Raw genomic sequence first — 21,939 nt, forward strand, 5'->3', positions numbered from 1 at the left:
ACCCCAGACTCAAACTTGTAAGCAGAGCAGTTCCTATGAAATACATTATGGGAGTCGCTACAATTGGCACATATACATGAATGTGCAGGGTAATTTGAATAGAGGGCAGTGCAGGGGGGGGGGGGGGATTCTCCACCTATACAGATCTTATGGGGAATGCGAGGTCTTCAGAAGCTAATCTTGGCAATATTTAATGGTCTAGGAGGAATGGTGTGGCACTGTATTGATACTGCATCACAGTCAACGAGCCAGGTAGGTCAATTCACACATTGACTAATCCTTTTCATAGACACGGAAATCAGCTGGGGAGATGGTAACAAGCTCCAGTACAAATATTAAGGGTGGAGTGGGGTTGGGCAGGAATAGAGTTACCAGTGAGATCAGGCAGAGTAGATAGTGCATGAGCTTGAGACTCAGAAGTAACTAACAAGGCGTGCATGTTCAGGACGGGTGTGGAAGGAAACTTTGCTTAATTGTTTTTTGGAGATATTGTTGGGAAAAAAAAGTATGGTGATGTCAGAGTAAGGAGCTGTGGGTAATCCCAAATAAAGGTATCCCACTTGGCCGGGTTAAACAGTACTCAAGTTTTTTTGGAGGTGGGAGTTGTAGAGGGGAGAGGATGGGAGAAAGAGTGGTGTGGAGCGAGGTATAATGGGGGGGGGGGGCAATAAGGTAGAAATGTAACAAGTAGGAAATGGATACGACTGGGCAGATGGGGTGGAGGATGGTGGGAGTGAGGGAGGGGTGTCTCTTCTGAAGGTTGAATTATAGTCTGGGTAGAGGATTTAGGATGGGTGAAATTGACAGCAAGCGTCGAATGAGGGTGGTTGGAGCCATGATTAAAGGTGAGTCAGGGGTTGGTAAACCAGAGGAGTTGGATTCAGGGAGGCTATTTGATAAAGCCTTAGTGTCCCTAAACTTGATACAAAAACTTCATTACTGACCATAGTGAGGGTTAAACAGTTAACCAAGGGAATACCATACCCATGGCTCCCCGAGGCCTTTCATCCTTTCAACGCGGCTCTCACTTTAGGTATAGGGGAAGGGGTTGGGGAAGATAAGGAAAAGGAAATGGAAAACAAGACCCATGCAAAATTAGTCGAGTCGAGGGCTGAGCCCCAATGTAGGGGAGTTCGCCAGCACTGGGCCTCCGTGTTCTAAGCCCACGGCGACAACAATGAGCAGGGGATTGGGGGGGTGGGGACTTATGAAACAGTGGGTGGTTCACCGTTTCTTTCTGTTAACAACTTAAATGTGCACATACAGAATTCAGTATTCCATTATTGCATTTCTGAATTCGTTTAGCTTTCATGCCACAATTATACTTAGTAGGGCTAACATGATTATACTGATTATATACAGTAACTTGGGTTCTATAAATTTAAGGTTAAATGTGTCAACTTGCTTGTTTTATAATTTAATTAAATCACTAAAAGGCACAAAATATTAACTTGGAGAGTACTGATACTTCCATGATCCTGGTCCACCTGTGCTTGTTCCAGATGCAGCTCTAGCCTCCAGTTTGGTTTGGCGGTGTCTACAGCTTAGGACAAGGGGCCTGTTCCTCCCCATCTGCAGCTCTAGACAAAGGGCCTCGTTCAGCACTGTTTAAAGTTTTTTTTTTTTTTTTTTTTTTTTTTTGTTATTTTGCCATGTCCTCTGTCTCAACTATAGCAATTCCTTCCTTCTCAACATAAAATTCTTACTTCAGCTTAAAAATGGTATTCTCTGCAGGGGCTGTCCATTCTCTGGCATCATTTCCCGTTTCCTTTTCAGTAGTGCTCTCTGCTTGTCCCGTTTCAGTAGTGCTTTCTGCTTGTCCCGTTTCAGTAGTGCCCTCTGTTTGTCCTGTTTCAGTAGTGCCCTCTGTTTGTCCCGTTTCAGTAGTGCCCTCTGTTTGTCCCGTTTCAGTAGTGCCCTCTGTTTGTCCCGTTTCAGTAGCGCTCTCGGTTTGTCCCGTTTCAGTAGCGCTCTCTGTTTGCCCCGTTTCAGTAGTGCTTTCTGTGTCATTTATTGGTTTGTAGGTAGTGGCATCATTATTAGGCTTATCCCAAGGTAATGAAATTCCAGGGGAATTATCAAACAATTCAACTGAAAGCCAAGCAAGGCCCCCTCCAAGCAAAACACTTAGACACAAACTCGAGAGGATTGCATACTTAGCAGGGGTTGTGTTGAACATTCTCTGTAAGAAAAGAAACAGTGTAAGATACATTTAATCATCTTGGGTGTACTTAAAGAATGTAAAAATGCATAATCAAAGAATGGACAAATTAAAAAAATGTAAAATAATAGGTAACAATCATAGCAGAACATAATCCACCACTTTTAGTGATAGGATGACAGCTTAAAGTGATAGTACAGGTGGTATTTCCCTTGAATAGGGGTGTATTTATTGAACGAGGTATAGGTGACCTGAATAATAGATAATGGTTAATATTTACAAAACGAAATAAATGACCTAGTACCCAGAGGTCATATCGCACTTTAGTAAGGTGTAGCACTGAAAAGGTTAAAGAGGGTTGGGGGGGGGGGGGGTTAATGGTTAATGGTTAAAAGCAAAATAAATGTGCTAGACATCTAAGGTCATGTAGCACTATAGTTAATGTTAGTGAAGGGTGGTTGGGTTAGTGATTAGTTGTTAAAGCTGGGTTAAAGGATTGGTGAGTGAAGTGGTTAGGGTCGGATAAGGTAGTGTAAAGGGTTAGATCAAGTGAAGGATATATATGCATTTGAGGAAGGAAAACAGGATGTCAAAGCAGAAAGTGTGAGATTCTGTAAGGATGTCTGATAAGTTGGGATGTCTATGTAGGGAGCATAGGTGGGAGAAAGTAGAGGTACGGGCTGCTTCAAAACGTGGGCATGACAAAAGAATATGTGGGACTGAAAGAGGAACATTACATAAGGGACATAGGGGTGGATCGGATTGTGACATCAGATAGGAGTGTGTTAGACGGGTGTAGCCAATGCGTAAGCGGGCGAGAGCCGTCTCCCAACGTCTGTTCCGATGGAATGGAGCTGGCCAGGAGGAGATTGACAGTTTTACAGTATGTATTTATTAGTATGGAGACTTGACCAAAAATATTGACATCAATTATACAAGAAGGTCATAAAGTGTGGGTAATAATCCCTGGCTGGGATATGTGAGAAACGTGGTTGGTTTGATGTGGACATAGCAGCATAGCGTGCTTGAATATCTGCCTGTTCATTGCCGGGGATTCCAACATGGCTGGGTACCCAGCAAATTTGGATTGTTTTTATGACGTGTTTGATGTGGACATAGCAGCATAGCGTGCTAGAATATCTGCCTGTTCATTGCCGGGGATTCCAACATGCCTGGGTACCCAGCAAATTTTGATTGTTTTTATGACGTGTGGACAGGTAGAACAACCAGTTCTGAATCTTACAAACAAGGGGGTTGGTCGTGTGTATTGACTTTATGAGAGTTAATGAGTTACGGGAGTCAGTAAAAATTGTATAAGAGGAAGAGGGGAGTATGTGTTTTAAGGCAAAAAGGAGTGCATACAGTTCTGTAGTAAGGACACTGGATTCAGGAGGGAGGGGGTATTTGAAAGTACGAGTTGGGAAGATTACTGCAAAACCAGCACCGGAGGTGGTTTTGGAGCCGTCAGTGTAGACGGGAATACTGGAGGAATGAGTGGAGGCATGGTCAAGGAAATGGGTAAGGACAGGAGGAGGAATATTTGATTTTGGTGGGTCAGGGTAGACAGCGGAGCAAATATGGGGGCAAGGTATAAGCCATGGAGGGACTGAATGGACAGAGAACGGGAGGGGTCGGAGATGGGGAAAAGGGGAATGGGAGAGGAGGTTATCCATGCGAGTGGAGAAAGGAGTAGGTAAACGTGGAGAAGAAGCAAAGGTAGGAAGTAGGGATCGTGGGATAGTTAGTTTAGTGAGGGGAAGTTGGTGGAATCGAGCATAACATCGGAGAGAGAAGGGCACGGCGTCGAGAGAGATCTGGTATGCCTGATTCAGTGTACAGGCTCTCAACTGGAGAGGAGCGGAAGGCACCTAGGGCTAAGCGAAGACCACAGTGGTGGATTGTATCAAGATGAGCAAGGAGAGAAGTTGAGGCAGAGGAGTAGATAAGGCATCCATAATCTAGAGTGGAGAGGATTAAGGTGACATGAAGATGCAGGAGTTTTTCGATCTGAGCCCCAGGATAAATGGGATAGGGTTTGTAAAATTCGGAGACAGCGGCGAGCTCTTTCTTTGATGTAAAGAATATGGTCTTGCCAGGATAGTTTGGCGTCAAAAATGACGCCTAGGAATTTACCAGAGGAACGGTGTTGGAGTAGAGTGAAGAGTGAAGGTAGAGGAACTACACGTGTGCGAGAGAAAAGGCTAAAGAAAGATTTGGAGGTAGGAAAGAGGAAGCCATGATTTGTGGCCCAGGAGGAAACTGATGATATTGCAGATTGAAGAAATTGGTAGAGATTTGGTATGGATGTGCCAGAGGCATAGATGGTTAAATCATCAACATATAGTGATGACCGGGCTCCTGGTGGTAGAACTGATGTCATGTCATTTACAGCAAGAAGGAATAAGGTGGTACTAAACACACTGCCTTGTGGGACACCTTCAATTGAGGAAAGATGATGTGGCAGAGGCAATTTTGACCTGGAAAGTGCGTTGGGAGAGGAAAGACTATATGAAGACACCCATGTTTCCACGTATGCCAAGAGAGGACGATTGTTGGAGAATATGGTACCTCCATGTCGTATCATATGCTTTTTCTAGGTCAAAAAACATAGCTAATACGGATTCATGGCGTGCAAATGCGGATGTAATATATGTCTCAAAATGAGCAAGGGGGTCAGCTGTGCTTTGGGCACGGTGAAAACCAAACTGGGAAGGAGAGATAAGATTGTGGGATTCAAGATACCACATTAAGGGGAAGTTAACCATTCGCTCTAGTAGTTTGCATAAGCAGCTAGTTAGTGCGATGGGGCGATAGTCTTGAGGGAGGGTACCCGATTTATTGGGTTTCAGGAAAGGGAGGATAAGAGCTTCTCGCCAATGAGAAGGAAAATTTCCTGACGTCCAAATGTGGTTGTAAGTTGTTAATAGGAAGGATAATAAGGAAGATGGGAGTTGTCGGAGCATACGGTAGTGAATACCGTCAGGGCCTTCATGAGTGTTGTGGCACGATTTTAGGGCAGCACTGAGTTCAGAGGAAGAAAAGAGAGCATTATAGGACTCAGCAGAGGATAGGGTGAAGATAATGGGGGTACGTTCCCTGATGGTTTTAATAGAAGAGAAGTGTGGAGAAAGGTGAGAGCCACTACTGACCTGGCTGAAATAATCACCCAGTTCATGAGCGACTTCGGGGGGATCAGAGATGAGGGTATCTTGAATATGGAGGACGGGGGCTGGATGGGGGGGGATGTTTGCCTGATAGTTTATGGATCCTGCGCCAAACATTTGAGATAGATGTAGAGGATGTAATTGAGGAAACATAATTACGCCAGCTATTTGTTTTACTATTTCGGATTGTACGACGAAATCAGGCAGATGCTCTTTTAAAGGAGATACGAGCTGATAGTTGATGAAGGGTACCTCGTTTGTAGCGGTAACTGTTCCAGGCTGCACGTTTTACACGCAGTGCTTTACTGCAATCAGAATTCCACCATGGAACACATTTGGAGGTATAGGGTCTTGAGGTTCGAGGGATAGCTGTATGGGCAGCTCTTAGGACTGTAGTTATGAAAAATTGTATCATTTCTGATACGGATGAGAGAGAAGATGGAGGGGTATGAATAGTAGAGAGTGAAGTGAAAGTATGCCAGTCAGCTCTATCAAAGCACCAGCGTGGGGAGTTAGGAAGTGGTACATATGAAGTTGGAGAAAGGAGAACTGGAAAGTGGTCACTATAGGGAAAGTGGTCTAGAACTGACCAGTGGAAATCTAAATGAAGAGAAGGGGAGCATAGAGAGGTCAATGCATGAGAAAGACTGTGTGTGTGTATCAAAGTGTGTGGGGCAATCTGTATTTAGAATTATATCAGCTGTGGAGAGGAAGCGCTCTAGAGCTCGGCCACGGGTGTTGGTGATAGAATCACACCAAACAGTGTGGCGGCAGTTAAAATCACCTACTATGAGGAAAGGTGATTGAAGTTGGGAAATTAGGTTTTCTAAAGCGACAAAGTTAATGGGGTGGGAAGGGGAGAAGTAAACTGAAATCATTGTGATCCAGCGGCGAAGAAAGATACGAATAACTGTACAAGGGACAGTAGTTTGAAAGGGAGGTATTACATAAGGTGTTTTCTGGTTGTTAAGTATGGACGAGACAAAGGGAGTGTGGGGAAGTAACAAAATGGTAATTGGGGATTGGTATTGGAGAATGTGTAAGAAAAGTTTCTTGAAGGCATATAATGGATGGGTTATAAGAGGAGAGGATATGTCGGAGGTCAGGTCTGTGAGAGCGGAAACCGCGAATATTCCAATGAAGGATAGTTATACTTTCTTTGATTTAGCGATATCGATTGTAGAACGTTTTTGAGAATTTGAAGGGGAAGGTGCTAGAGGGTGGGATAAAGAATGAGGTTGGGGAGGTGGTATTGTATCAGGAGGGGTGTTGGGAGGTAGAGGGTCTGGGGAATAGGGTACTTGTGACATGAGGGATTCACGTGTGTATCCAGGAGGGAGTGGAAGGGATAAAGGGGATGGTGGGAGGGTTAATATAGGTGGGGGTGGAGTCGGGGGGGATGGGGGTAGGAGGATTGGGTGTAGGGAGAATATGAGTAGGAGGAGGATGGATATCGGCAGTCACTTTGAGTGTGGAGGGAGCGGGAATTGTATCAGTTTGGGACTCTATTATGTAGTTCTGGATATCTTCAAGAGTTTCTGTAATGGGGTTGGTTGGGGAGTTTTGTGAGATAAGGTTTTCTTGTGAGGGGGGGAAGAGAAGTCTGGTGTCTGGAAAATAGGGGCAAAGGAAGGTGGAGGTGATTGTGAGGTAGGGGAAGAGAGGGTTTATTCTGTCTGCTGCGGGTAGTGCGGGGAGGGAGAGGGGAAGGTGTTAGGGCTGTAGTAGAGATTGGAGTGTCTTGATTTAGGATGGCAAAATAATTTGATTGGGAAGAGATTGGAGTGTCTCGATTTAGGATGGCAAAATAATTTGATTGGGAAGAGATTGGAGTGTCTGGATTTAGGATGGCAAAAGAATTTGATTGGGTAGAGATTGGAGTGTCTGGATTTAGGATGGCAAAAGAATTTGCCTAGGGAAGGTAGGAGGTAGAAGAGGGGAGGTTAGATGGAGGGGGGTTGGGTTTAGGAGACGGTGTAGGAGCTTGGGAGGTAGGGGGATTGGCAGAGTGAGCGACATTACTGGAGTAGGGGGTAAGAGAAAAGCTTCGTCGACGTGCTTCCTGTCTGGCTTCACGTAGAGTGAGTCCAAGTCTGAATCTGAGAGTTGCTACCTCTGACTCAAATTTGTAGGTGGGGCAGCCTCTATAAAATACATTATGAGGGCCGCCACAGTTTGCACATGTGCGTGATTGTGCAGAGCAGTTTGATCGAGTATGGCCAGGTTAGGCACATAGTGGGCATCTGGCTGTGGAATGACAGTGTTTGGGTTGGTGTCCTAAACGCCAACAATTTTGGCACTGATGAGGAGGAGGTTGATATGGTTGGACAGGTAGGGATTCCCCACCTATGTAAACATTACAGGAAAGGTCATGTCTACGGAAAGTAATTTTGGCAATGTTGATGGATTTCTTACGATTTCCTCTGGGAGGAATGGAGTAGCATTGTACATATGTTGCATCATAGTCTGTGAGACAAGCGAGTAAGTCCTCTCCACAATCTGACCATTCTTTGTCATAAATCGGGCAATCTGTTGGGGAGATAGAGACAGTTCCAGTGCAAGTATTGAGGGTTGGATGAGGTTCTGTAGGGATGGGATTACCACATAGATCAGTTAGTTTTGTTAATGCTATAGCTTGGTTTTCAGTTGTTACTGTGACGAGACGGGAGTAATCAGGGTCGGCTACGGAAAGAGACTTTACCTACTTGTTTTTGGAGGCATTGCTGGAAGAGGAGGGTGTTTTGAGAGTAGGGAGCTGTGGGAGGGATCACGAAAAATCGGTCCCATTTGGCTTGGCTAAATAGAGTATTTAGGAATCTTGTAAAGGTATATTAGTATATTTGAAAGGTCCAAATATATACGAGATATTACACAATCATCGTTTCCTAAAGATCTGGTAACTGTTAACAGCTATTTACATAGTACATGAATTTGTGCACATTTACTTATTTAACAAAAATTTAACAAGCTATAGATTAAAATTAATAGATAACTTGAAAATAGAAAATGCGATGCTAAGACTTAGGTATCAGGATAAAGGAAGTTTTATTTACAGGTTACTATGGCTAATAAGCTAATAGTTACAGAAAGGGAGATATTAAACTTTGGTTGTCGAAGGTGGATGGAGAACCAACGAAAGCCTTCTGCAATAAATGTCAGATCTTTTTATGGTGATTCGACAAAAATACACATGGTGTGTGGAAGTGATAGTGGGGAAGTTAGGGGGGGGGGGGGGTGATGCAGTGGAAGCGGGGGGGGAATGGGGAGGGAGGGGTGTAGGGGGAACAATAGGAGGAAGGATATCTGCAGATACTTTGGGTGTAGACGGAATAGGAGCAGAGAGGTTGGAGGATGGAATAGAAGTCCAAGACCAGGGTACCAAAGAATCTGAGGCTAAAAAGAGCCACAAATCTTAATTATTTGTATCAGACCATCTGGCAGATTTTTGCTCAGTACACAGATGTTGCAAAAGAGGTCGGGATCTTTAGTAACATTGAAAAAAAAAATCCAGTATAGTTGAATCCATAGATGTTAAAGTGACGAAATCTCATAGCTGTAAAATCTTGTGATCTGTAGAAGGGGGCAATTCTAACCAAAATTCCGGACCTAATAAATATATATGGGGAAAACGTTGGTATGACAGGCTTAAGTCAAAAGTCTGCTCAATATGCTGATACTATGTATTCACCACATAATTTGGTGGCGACGGGGCTTGAAATCTCATGGAAAATTTCAATTCTTTAAGCAACAAAAGTTGGTATAACAATTGTTAAATGAATTTGTTATTCCCTACACCAATGTGCATCAGAGGCTACTAAAACTCTCCCTAGACACTGCCATAATCCAATTAGAAATAATATACTCGTATTTCACACAACAGAAAATATGAGTTCTGAAAGTTCCAATCACTTTCAGATCTAAAATCCCACAAAATCCTCCATCCATGTCAAACTCGCAGGCCATGGAGAGAATTACTGAACAATAGATCCTTAAAAAAAAAAAAAAATCAGCTTGGAGCATACATTTTTATTTATTTTTAAATATCTAAATAACCCATCAGTCTCTGTATCTGAACTTTTAAAGATCTAATCTAACGCCTAACTAATCTAACCTTCTTGTACCCCTACAATTTTGTTACTTTTCTATTGAATAAATGCATGACTATTCTGCAATATTTTTGTCACAAGGAGGAAATTGATAAGATGCAAACCATCTATCTCTAAATAAGATTTAGGTACGTATGTAAGTGGTTTACTTCAAAAAGAGGAATATTTGTTTATTGAAATTATTCTTCCGCATGAACATTAAAAGGTTATTAGCGGCGGGAAAGGATTTTTTTTTTCTTTTCTTTTTTCTTTTACGGCGCTGTTTGTAGGTTTCCATAATGGTAATTGGTCAATTGGAAATGTGCCAGACATCTTAGGTCATATAGGATTATCATAAAGTATTTTGTTGAAAAGGGTAAAACGGGGTTAACAATTAGCATAAGGGGATGAAGAGTAGAATGAAAAGGAAAGAACACCATGCAAAATTAGTTGAGGCGAGGGATGAGGTCCAAGGTAGGGGTGATCACAACAATGGGATTCAGTCTCCATCCCCTTATCCCCCCAACGAGCAAGGGAATGGGGGGGGGGGGGAGAGTACAGAAACTTAGAAATTGTAGCCGCTGTAGAGCAGGTGTAGTGTATTTTAAATCAAATTTTGAGGGAATATGGAAGAGGTTAAATATAAACAATCCACTGTGGAAGAGGTTTTGTCCCAGATAAATTTTAAAGTTCCAAAATCTAGAAAGATGCCATCTTTAGTACCCCTTATTGACCAATTAATGTACAAGACATCCAGATACAACATGATGAATAAAGATGGCAGTTACCAGTTAGCGATTTTGAGACATGATGGCAACATTCCCTTTTCCTCAGATGTAAAGAAAATGCGGCAACATTGAAAAGGGAGTCCTGTGTACCCAGGAAGGAGCAGAATGGATAACAGGGAAAGAAGGGGGGGGGGGGGGGTATGCAGATGAAACAGGGAGGGATGTGTTGGGAAGGAGTGGGAGGAAGGGGTGTAGGGTGACCATGAAGAGGATGGATGGATGGCGGGACTTAGAGGGAATGGGAGCAGGATTGTGAATGATGGATGAGGTATAGGAATGTTACCCTGAGTCATGATTAGATCGTTTTGAATGTCCAAGAGTTTCTGAAATGGAGATGGTTGAGGAGGTATGAGAAATAAAGGTTTCAGAAGAGAGGACAGACGTATCAGGGGCAGAGGAAGAGGTAGATGTAGAAGAGGAGGTGAATGGGGCAAAACGTTTATATTGCATGTGGCGAGTCGAGCGAGATGGAGGGGTAGGTACCTGGGCAGTAGTGATTTAGTATGGCAAAGGAATCTGACTGGGAGAGGAAGGGGAAGAAGTAGGAGGAAGAGATACTGGGGGAGATGTAGAAATATCTTAGGGAGAAGGAATTGGGACAACACGAAGGACAGCACTGGAGTAAGTACCAAGAGAAAAACCTCACAGTCATTAATCTAAAGCATTATGGGAGCCACAACAATTGGCGTATGCATGATTGTGTAGGGCAGTTCTGAACAGTAATGGCCAGGTTGGGTACAGATGGGAGCAGGCTGTGGAGTGACAATGCTTAGCAATGTGGCCAAAATGCACAATAACTGACATTGATAAGGGAGGCATTGATATGGTCGAGATGGTAAGATAAACTTCATTGGGGAGATGATGACTACAGTAATCGTGATCAAAGGAGAACCAGGGTCAAGGAACCGGACACAATGTTTGTAGGGCTTGCTGATAAACAAGCGACCTCAATGCCCCAATTAAAGGTACAAAATCATTATTGGCCACGGGGGAAGAGCAAAGGTTGGCCCCTCAGTGGCCTCGAGAGAGAGGTGGTCAGATTATTAAAAGGCAATACCGTGTGTTTGGCTCCCCATTCAAGACTGATCCGAAGCTAGCCTTTTATCCTCTCCACACAGCTTTCACATCTTAGGAAATGGACAGAATATGTTATAGAAGAGAAGGAAAAGGAAAGGGGCTGAGGCCCAAGGCAACGAAAAAAAAACCGACTACCATAGATAACAACTGACATTGCTGGGAGTTGAGAGTTTCAGTTTTATGTAAACAGAGGGCAATGAATAGATTTCTAAATTACAATAATCTTTCCACAAAGGCTTCGACGTACCAGACTACCAAAATCATGAAAACCCTATTGATTGACAAAAAGACCATGAGTACAAAACTGTTTAAAGACGTTCTTCTGAAAACTTATGATCTTACCGTTTTGGAGGATGCGTGTGTCTAGCTAGTGGCTTGACTCCTTTCCTGTGTTGGACTCGTTTCTGCAATGCATTAAAAGGTAAAGTTTACATAGTATACATTTTGACATGCTTTTGTATAAAATTAATACAACAGTTGCATTATTATATTTCAAAAAGATCAATTCACTGAACTCGTCATATACACTACGGATAATGCACTAATTGATGGACAAAAGTTACAGCTTAATATCCGTTGTATATTAATTTTATTTACGAACGTACAGTTGCCTGCATTAGTGTCTGGTACATTCGTTTTCACTGGACTGTTGAGAGTGGCTTCATCTTTGTTTGAAATCTAGGACAAGTTGAATGGAAAGAAGCAAACCTCTATTCTTAACATTAATCCACTATGGATGATGGCTAATATTCTACATAATAGAATTCTTCAAATATTTAGTTTGAAAACTAATTATCCATACAAATATCTTAAGGATAATGTTTCTAAGATTTGAACCGGCTTTCTATACAAGTAATTTCATGTTCAAATCCATTCAAGCTGTTTTACCAGTCACAAGTACAGGCAACTGTACATGCTACAGTGATACATTGTATGTATGTATGTATGTATGCATGCATGTATGCATGTATGCATGTATACATGTATACATGTATACATGTATGCATGTATACATGTATGCATGTATACATGTATGCATGTATGCATGTATACATGTATACATGTATGCATGTATACATGTATACATGTATACATGTATACATGTATACATGTATGCATGCATGTATACATGTATGCATGCATGTATGTATACATGTATACATGTATGCATGCATGTATGTATACATGTATACATGTATACATGTATGCATGCATGTATGTATGTATGTATGTATGTATGTATGTATGTATGTATGTATGCTTGTATTATTGATGAAATAATAGCGATATGTTATTTTGAAATTTATTGTCGGATTTTACATTTCTGATGCATAATGTATCATAAAGTGGATGGACTGTCTTTTCCAAGTTTAGTTTCTTGTAAATTTCGATCGAAATCCGATAGCACTATCTTTGATGTGTAGTTCACTCAAGTTATTGCAGACATTGACCTGTTCTGGCACAATGTTTCTTTACAGGGGGACACTGTAGTGTAACCAATCCCATTCTCTACATAACAGACACAAAGCGGAGTTGTTCAGGGATCTCCAGACAGACCTGACTAGCATGACAATTTGGCTTGAGCAGCGGGTGCCGTCATAGGAAGATTTGGCTTGAGGGACTGGGTGACAGGAATTTGCAGTCATGAGAATTTATACAATCAAATTATTATTGCACCGAGTTATGGACGAGAACCCGAACCAAATTTCTGTCCCGAAAAGCACAAAAAACGAATGAAATCGGTCAGTGAAACTCTACGGACGCCCCCGCCATCTTTGAAAGTCAACAGCTGGATTAGAATGTATCTTTCGAACAGATCGGCAAGTGTCTTGTTCAAGGGAGTGAGAAGTTCCACCACACAATCTTTTGAACTTGGGACGCCACAGGGAGGAGTTCTCAGCCCATTGTTGTTCAATGTCCTCATGCACAAGCTGGTGGCAGATATTCCACCTGGGGATGGTGAATCCATTATATGCTATGCTGATGACATATGTGTCAAAGCATCATCACAAGAGAGGATGCAAATAATTCTCGACAAACTCACAACTAGGGCTCATGAGTGTGGATTAGTCATCTCCACTGAGAAAACAATGGCTCTCAATCCATGTATCATACCCCTACCCACTTTTCGCATAGGTGACCAAGAGCTTGACATGTGTCATAAATATAAATATCTAGGGGTGAACATAAATGATGCAGACCTGATCCTTTCCCTGAAAAAGAGACTCTAGGAGAGACTGAAACCGTTGAGAGTTCTTGTTGGAAGAGAACATGGCATCAATGTTAAGCTCGCTAGACTGTTTTACTTGGCTTTTATAAGATCAGTTGTAGACTACCATGCACTGCACTTGTTGCAGTGTAAGGAATTATAAATAAATAGCTTGGAGGTAGTGCAAAATGAAGCCATGAGGATTATCCTCGGCGCCCCGAGAACAGCAAGGATAGTAAACATGAGGTCGGAACTTAACCTACCATCCATCTCTGATAGAATAATATTTATTTCCACTACAAATGCAGCATAAAATCACGCAAGCAGACGTGACTAATCACACACACGCGCGCCCTCTAATACACAAAATCTCCATGAACATTACAAAGCTCAATGTCCCAATTAGTAAAATACCACAGGGTCGGATCCATTCCACCATGAAAAATTCAAAATTGATCGTGCAACCTTACGTGTCTTCCACAAAAAAATCAGTGTATATAACTGCGTGTTACAACTAATTGTATAAGCAACGGTGAAGGATCACACAGTCTATGGGCGATGATGCATACGAGTGTTACGTTGACGGATCCTTACAGTCTGGATACAAAGCTGGTTGTGCTTGTACTGTATACAAAAATGGCCTACTAAAACATCCAGTTAATATGAGAGTGCAAAATTGGGCCAGCACTACACAAACGGAGCTGGCAGGTATACTCCTTGAAACGGAATTCGTAATGTCTCAGGGCTCTGTAGTAGTTTTCTGTGACTATCAGAGTGCTCTTCGGACATTAAATTCTTTCAAAGCAGGTGCCCTGTGGTAATCGTACAATGCATCCTAACCAATAAACCAACCTAACCTTAACCCTGTGGCTTCATACACTACGATGTATATATTCCCTGGGCCCCCTGTGGTATTATATGCGCCTAGCCTAGCCTAGCCTAATTATATGCTCCTAGCAAGGGGGCTACGCCCCCTGGATCCCCGTGGCTTTAAGAAAATACGATCTATATACTCCCTAGCCTAGGTGCTCTGCCCTCTGAACCCCAGGGTAAAACCACATACCTTTACATAGCGAAAGATCGAAATTTTCTTCGCTTCCGTCTATGGTCCGAGTTCCTTGGTTTGTAATCACTTTTTTCGACATATGGGGCACTTGTTGGGCTCAAATATCAAGCTGAGATAGATACTATTATCTATTTGTTCTATATATCCACTATTCGGCTTTAAAAATGACCCGGAATCGACGCAACACACTTAAAATGTGACACTTCTCACCGGTGTTTCGGAACTAATGGCGACTGACGAAGTGTCAAATCTCCCGGTGGAAAAAGGCACATGCGCACATGGTTATTGTACAAAATAGTGTAAATAATTACCAAAGCACGTAAAAGAAGTATAATAAAAGTAAAACAATTCATTAAATACATGAATTCGGAAAAACAGACTCTGGTATTTACAAAATCATCGTTTTTACAAGCGCGTAGTAATACATGGACTGCTTCATAGATCGCAATAATGAGTTACGCGTCACATTTGTTTTGGCCCTGGCAAGGTAAACATGGATGGGGACTCAGCCTCAGAGCAGTGCCATGCAGAGCCTATTTTTGTCATTTCCCGGGAAATATGAGGCCGCTGCAGATTTAGTTGTATTGATTCCTACTCTATTTTCTATGATCTACAAGATGGCAATGCTCTACCTCCGTGTGTCGCTCTCGGTAACATTAACCAACAAAGCTATGGTATAATCACGAAAGTAATTACTACACACCACCGCATACACCAAAAATCTCCAATATATCTCATTCAAATGTATTGCAGCATGAAAGTTTGACGAAAAGTCAAGTCATACTATATTACAAGCAGTTTCACCAGACACAATACACATCCAGTGTTATGAATTATTGCATGTGGAATTCGTATTGTTGAAATATAACACGTACTTCAATATATTATTTAATTTATATCAAATCATTATTCTCAATTTGGAATGGATATACTCTTGGATTAATTGATTATCGTTCCTATATACTGTTTACATTAGTGGTTTTAGCTGTCAAACTAACGATGCCCTAACTTTATGCGACTCCACCCCACCCCACCGATCCTGTAAGTTAATGGAATATTTCTGCAAGTTATAGTTGCTGTCCAGCCCATCTTATCTCGCTGCCTGTTCTGAGGGTAGTGTACTAAAACCTCTGTTGATAAAGAGTAGCCTACACACTAGCTGTATGTCAGGCTGATTTTTTCAAGGATGACAATGTTGTTATTCAGGGAACATCCATAAACAGTTGTGATCGGTTATCATTGCGTCATGCCGTGTATACGTAAAGGATTCTTTGAAGTTAGGCGGGGAGGAGAGGCAGCACCCTCCTGCAGTTGATTATACAAGGTATTGTACATTACCCTGCATGCAATTATGTACAATTTTCGTTTCCTATGCGAACCAAGAAAGTGCAGAAATACTGTGAACTTGCGAACCAACGTTGGCAGGTTTGCACCTATCAGTAAACCTTTCTCCACCTTCAAGACTGTCAATAAAGTTAATGTTAAGTGGTGTAGACTATTATATTAGATTTATTAATTTTTCTGAAATATAAATTGGGTTATAATGAAGTCAAGTAACATTCTTAGTCGAGTGATAGACAGTTCTAAGTGTTCCAATTTATGACTAAATTATATAACATTTTGCAATGGTCCCTGAAACAAGTCACTTGTGACAGCCAAACGCCATAGAGCGGGATTGGTAGCACTACGCAGTGTCCAACTGTCCATCCGTGGTGAAACTTCGTCCCAGCAAAGATCAAAGGGTCTACAATAACTTTGTGGACGAACTTTACATCGAGGACAGTCGTGGATGCTATGAATATCATCGCATATACTGTACATTCAAAAATATTCAACACACTAAACTCAGAAAAGCCAATCCACCCATTTTTTTAATCATCGTACATCAATACAACCATACCAAGTATCCCAATACCCCATTTTTTGACGAAAATAGAAAACCCGACAATATTCTTTCCAATAGCACATACCGCTGTTACTGTAACCAGTAATGTATGAGAGAAAATTTTGGAAGGAAAATCTAAAGTTGGGAGGAAGCAAATACTATAACAAACCGAGTAAAATCGTAAAATTTTCGATCATGGCATAGCAAAGCCAAGTTTCTTCTTGTTTTCTTACATTATTTTAAACTTTCTGCTATCATGATATTTGTGGACGGTATTCTATGGCTCTCACGTTCGTCCACCACGGCATAAAGGTCCGAAGCAAGCTCCATGCCCATACACTCCATGGTAAATGTTACCGAGAGCGACGCTTCCTCTCAGAGACTTAGTTCCAAAATCAGATTGTTTGTTTGTTTCCTCTACCCAACGATCTTGGGTTTTGGGGGGGGAATAATGGATGGCACTGGATGTCAAAAGGAACCTGCAGAAATCGAAGAAAGTGATTTATGAAGCGTTAAAAAGTCGTTTTTTCGAAAACCCGAGCCAAATTTGTCCCGAAAAGCACAAAAAACGAAGGAAATCGGCCAGCGAAACTCTACGGACGCCCCGCCATCTTTGAAAGTCTTCGTATTAACGCGCCAACTTTCGAAAAACTCTACGGGAAACAAACCCAACGCTCGGTAAAAAACTACGGGATTTCACATTATCCAGATCCCCTGTGGTAATCGTAAAATGCGTCCTAAACAATTAACCAACCTAACCTTAACCCTGTGGCTTTCATACACTATGATGTATATATTCCCTAGCCAGGGGGCTCTGCCCCCTGGACCCCCTAGTAATATACAAACCTAGCCTAGCCTAGCCTAGCCTAACCTAACCTAACCTAGCCTAGCCTAACCTAACCTAGCCTAACCTAACCTAGCCTAACCTAACCTAGCCTAACCTAGCCTAGCCAAGCCTAATTATATTCACCTAGCCAGGGGGCTACGCCCCCTGGACCCCCGTAGTACTATATGCGCCTAGCCAGGGGGCTACGCCCCCTGGACCCCCGTGGCTTTAAGAAAATACGATCTATATTTTCTCTAGCCTAGGTGCTCTGCCCTCGGAACCGCCCAGGGTAAAACCACATACCTGTATATTGCGAAAGATCGAACTTTTCTTCGCTTCAGTCTATGGTCCGAGTTCCTTGGTTTGTAATCATTTTTCGACATTTGGGGCACTTGTTGGGCTCAAATATCAAGCTGAGATAGATGCAGATATCTAATTGTTCTATATATCCACTATACGGCCTTAAAAATGACCCGGAATCGACGCAACACTCTTAAAATGTGACACTTCTCACCGGTGTTTCGGAACTAATGGCGACTGACGAAGTGTCAAATCTCCCGGTGGAAAAACGCACATGCGCACATGGTTATTGTCCAAAATACTGTAAATAATTACCAAAGCACGTAAAAGAAGTATAATAAAAGTTAAACAATTCATTATATACACGAATTCGGAAAATCAGACTCTGGTAATTACAAAATAATCGTTTTCACAAGCGCGTAGTAATACATGGACTACTTCGTAGATCGCAATAAGGCGTTACGCGTCACATTTGTTTTGGTCCTGGCAAGGTAAACATGGATGGGGACTTAGCCTCAGAGAGGTGCCATGCAGAGCCTATTTTTGTCATTTCCCGGGAAATGTGAGGCCGCTGCAGATTTAGTTGTATAGATTCCTACTCTATTTTGTATGCTCTACAAGATGGCAATGTCCAATTTGCTCTACCTCCGTGCGTCGCTCTCGGTAACATTAACCCTCCATGGTAAATGTTACCGAGAGCGACGCTTCCTCTCAGAGACTAAGTTCCAAAATCAGATTGTTTGTTTGTTTCCTCTACCCAACGATCTTGGGTTTTGGGGGGGGAATAATGGATGGCACTGGATGTCAAAAGGAACCTGCAGAAATCGAAGAAAGTGATTTATGAAGCGTTAAAAAGTCGTTTTTTCGAAAACCCGAGCCAAATTTGTCCCGAAAAGCACAAAAAACGAAGGAAATCGGCCAGCGAAACTCTACGGACGCCCCGCCATCTTTGAAAGTCTTCGTATTAACGCGCCAACTTTCGAAAAACTCTACGGGAAACAAACCCAACGCTCGGTAAAAAACTACGGGATTTCACATTATCCAGATCCCCTGTGGTAATCGTAAAATGCGTCCTAAACAATTAACCAACCTAACCTTAACCCTGTGGCTTTCATACACTATGATGTATATATTCCCTAGCCAGGGGGCTCTGCCCCCTGGACCCCCTAGTAATATACAAACCTAGCCTAGCCTAGCCTAGCCTAGCCTAGCCTAACCTAACCTAACCTAGCCTAGCCTAGCCTAACCTAGCCTAACCTAACCTAGCCTAACCTAACCTAGCCTAACCTAGCCTAGCCAAGCCTAATTATATTCACCTAGCCAGGGGGCTACGCCCCCTGGACCCCCGTAGTACTATATGCGCCTAGCCAGGGGGCTACGCCCCCTGGACCCCCGTGGCTTTAAGAAAATACGATCTATATTTTCTCTAGCCTAGGTGCTCTGCCCTCGGAACCGCCCAGGGTAAAACCACATACCTGTATATTGCGAAAGATCGAACTTTTCTTCGCTTCAGTCTATGGTCCGAGTTCCTTGGTTTGTAATCATTTTTCGACATTTGGGGCACTTGTTGGGCTCAAATATCAAGCTGAGATAGATGCAGATATCTAATTGTTCTATATATCCACTATACGGCCTTAAAAATGACCCGGAATCGACGCAACACTCTTAAAATGTGACACTTCTCACCGGTGTTTCGGAACTAATGGCGACTGACGAAGTGTCAAATCTCCCGGTGGAAAAACGCACATGCGCACATGGTTATTGTCCAAAATACTGTAAATAATTACCAAAGCACGTAAAAGAAGTATAATAAAAGTTAAACAATTCATTATATACACGAATTCGGAAAATCAGACTCTGGTAATTACAAAATAATCGTTTTCACAAGCGCGTAGTAATACATGGACTACTTCGTAGATCGCAATAAGGCGTTACGCGTCACATTTGTTTTGGTCCTGGCAAGGTAAACATGGATGGGGACTTAGCCTCAGAGAGGTGCCATGCAGAGCCTATTTTTGTCATTTCCCGGGAAATGTGAGGCCGCTGCAGATTTAGTTGTATAGATTCCTACTCTATTTTGTATGCTCTACAAGATGGCAATGTCCAATTTGCTCTACCTCCGTGCGTCGCTCTCGGTAACATTAACCCACTCCATGATCAAATGAACGTTTTTCTGGATAATCTGTACAATTTTAGTTAGGCATCAATGTTATAGTTGTAATATAATACTTCTACAGAACAAAAATTACCCAACGTAATCAACATTTAGACAAGTAGTAGGCTTCCTAGTAACCATTCTATGCTTTTTGTTTAGGCATCATCTCTCCTAGCTGGGGTGAAAGACCAGCGGTACAGCTCTAGGCAGAGATTTTCATCTGGTATCCCTTCACAGCTGGGGAAGTATCTCGATTTATAGAGGGATCCTTCACAGCTGGGGAAGTATCTCGATTTATAGAGGGATCCTTCACAGCTGGGGAAGTATCTCGATTTATAGAGGGATCCTTCACAGCTGGGGAAGTATCTCGATTTATAGAGGGATCCTTCACAGCTGGGGAAGTATCTCGATTTATCGAGGGATCCCTGGGCAGAATAGACTATTGTGACCACCCTAAGGTGAAGTCATGTGATGCCTGGCTGAAACAAGACTCCTATAGAGAAAATGGCTGGAACATGTGGATGACAATAAGGGATAGTGTTTGCATTCGTTGCTGTGTGGTTTTCGTGTGCTCAATGCAAGTCTTATCTCCAGCATATCCATACATGATCTTTATACGAGCTGTAGTACCAAGTGTATAAACGTAATTGTAAATAACAAACCAGTCTGCCCTGGTGTTAACCTGTCGAAGGATCTCAATGTTGTTTGGTGTACAGTACTCCAGTGTTGGTCGTATAAGTGTGTTCTAAGCTGTTTGATGTCTGGTATGTGGTTGTGCAGCTTTCTCCTCAGAAACCCCAATATTCTATTGACTATGTGATCAAGTCAATGTGTGTTTAAAGTTGCCTGTGTAAAATGTACTCTACAGGATGCCGTTGTCAGCTGTTGGGTGTGTAGAGTGGGTGGGGGCGGGAGGAGCAGGAAGGTGGTGGAAGGTGGCGGGAGGAAGGGGTGGAGGAAGAGAAAGGAGGAGGGGGTGGAGGAGGAAGAGGAAGAGGAAGAGAAAGGAGGAGGGGGTGGAGGAGGAAGAGGAAGAGGAAGAGAAAGGAGGAGGGGGTGGAGGAGGAAGAGGAAGAGAAAAGGAGGAGGGGGGTGGAGGAGGAAGAGGAAGAGAAAGGAGGAGGGGGTGGGAGGAGGAAGAGGAAGAGAAAGGAGGAGGGGGTGGAGGAGGAAGAGGAAGAGAAAGGAGGAGGGGGGTGGAGGAGGAAGAGGAAGAGAAAGGAGGAGGGGGGTGGAGGAGGAAGAGGAAGAGAAAGGAGGAGGGGGGTGGAGGAGGAAGAGGAAGAGAAAGGAGGAGGGGGTGGAGGAGGAAGAGGAAGAGAAAGGAGGAGGGGGGTGGAGGAGGAAGAGGAAGAGAAAGGAGGAGGGGGGTGGAGGAGGAAGAGGAAGAGAAAGGAGGAGGGGGTGGAGGAGGAAGAGGAAGAGAAAGGAGGAGGGGGTGGAGGAGGAAGAGGAAGAGAAAGGAGGAGGGGGGTGGAGGAGGAAGAGGAAGAGAAAGGAGGAGGGGGTGGAGGAGGAAGAGGAAGAGAAAGGAGGAGGGGGGTGGAGGAGGAAGAGGAAGAGAAAGGAGGAGGGGGGTGGAGGAGGAAGAGGAAGAGAAAGGAGGAGGGGGTGGAGGAGGAAGAGGAAGAGAAAGGAGGAGGGGGTGGAGGAGGAAGAGGAAGAGAAAGGAGGAGGGGGTGGAGGAGGAAGAGGAAGAGAAAGGAGGAGGGGGTGGAGGAGGAAGAGGAAGAGAAAGGAGGAGGGGGTGGAGGAGGAAGAGGAAGAGAAAGGAGGAGGGGGGTGGAGGAGGAAGAGGAAGAGAAAGGAGGAGGGGGTGGAGGAGGAAGAGGAAGAGAAAGGAGGAGGGGGTGGAGGAGGAAGAGGAAGAGAAAGGAGGAGGGGGTGGAGGAGGAAGAGGAAGAGAAAGGAGGAGGGGGTGGAGGAGGAAGAGGAAGAGAAAGGAGGAGGGGGTGAGGAGGAAGAGGAAGAGAAGAGGGGGGGTGGAGAGGAGGGAAGAAAGAGGAGGGGGGGGAGAGAGAGGGAAAAGAAAGAGGAGGGGGTGGAGGAGAAAGGAAGAGAAAGGAGGAGGGGGGTGGAGAGAAGGGAGAGAAAGGGGAGGGGGGGAGGAAGGAGGAAAGGAGGAATGGGGGGTGGAGGAGGAAGAGAAAGAAGGGGGGAGGGGGGTGAGGGAGGAAGAGGAAAAAGAAAAGGAGGGGGTGGAGGAGGAAGAGGGAAAAAAAG

The 21,939-nt window shown here is 43.4% G+C and overlaps 1 protein-coding gene across 1 annotated transcript in view; it reads right to left on the reverse strand.

Annotated features, from left to right (window-relative positions):
• Window positions 1-1,405: 1,405 nt before the first annotated feature.
• The window catches only part of LOC125042665 (processed variable antigen-like), a 22,712-nt gene continuing 2,178 nt past the window's right edge, over window positions 1,406-21,939 (reverse strand). The window contains exons 2-3 of the mRNA XM_047638460.1: window positions 11,618-11,679; window positions 1,406-2,182 (exon numbers count right to left, since the gene is read on the reverse strand). Of these exons, the coding sequence (XP_047494416.1) occupies window positions 1,703-2,179 (477 nt within the window). The 5' untranslated portion in view covers window positions 2,180-2,182; window positions 11,618-11,679 and the 3' untranslated portion in view covers window positions 1,406-1,702. The remainder of the gene's footprint in view (window positions 2,183-11,617; window positions 11,680-21,939) is intronic.

This window comes from Penaeus chinensis, chromosome 32 (assembly GCF_019202785.1).
Source record: "Penaeus chinensis breed Huanghai No. 1 chromosome 32, ASM1920278v2, whole genome shotgun sequence".
Lineage (NCBI taxonomy): Eukaryota > Metazoa > Arthropoda > Malacostraca > Decapoda > Penaeidae > Penaeus > Penaeus chinensis.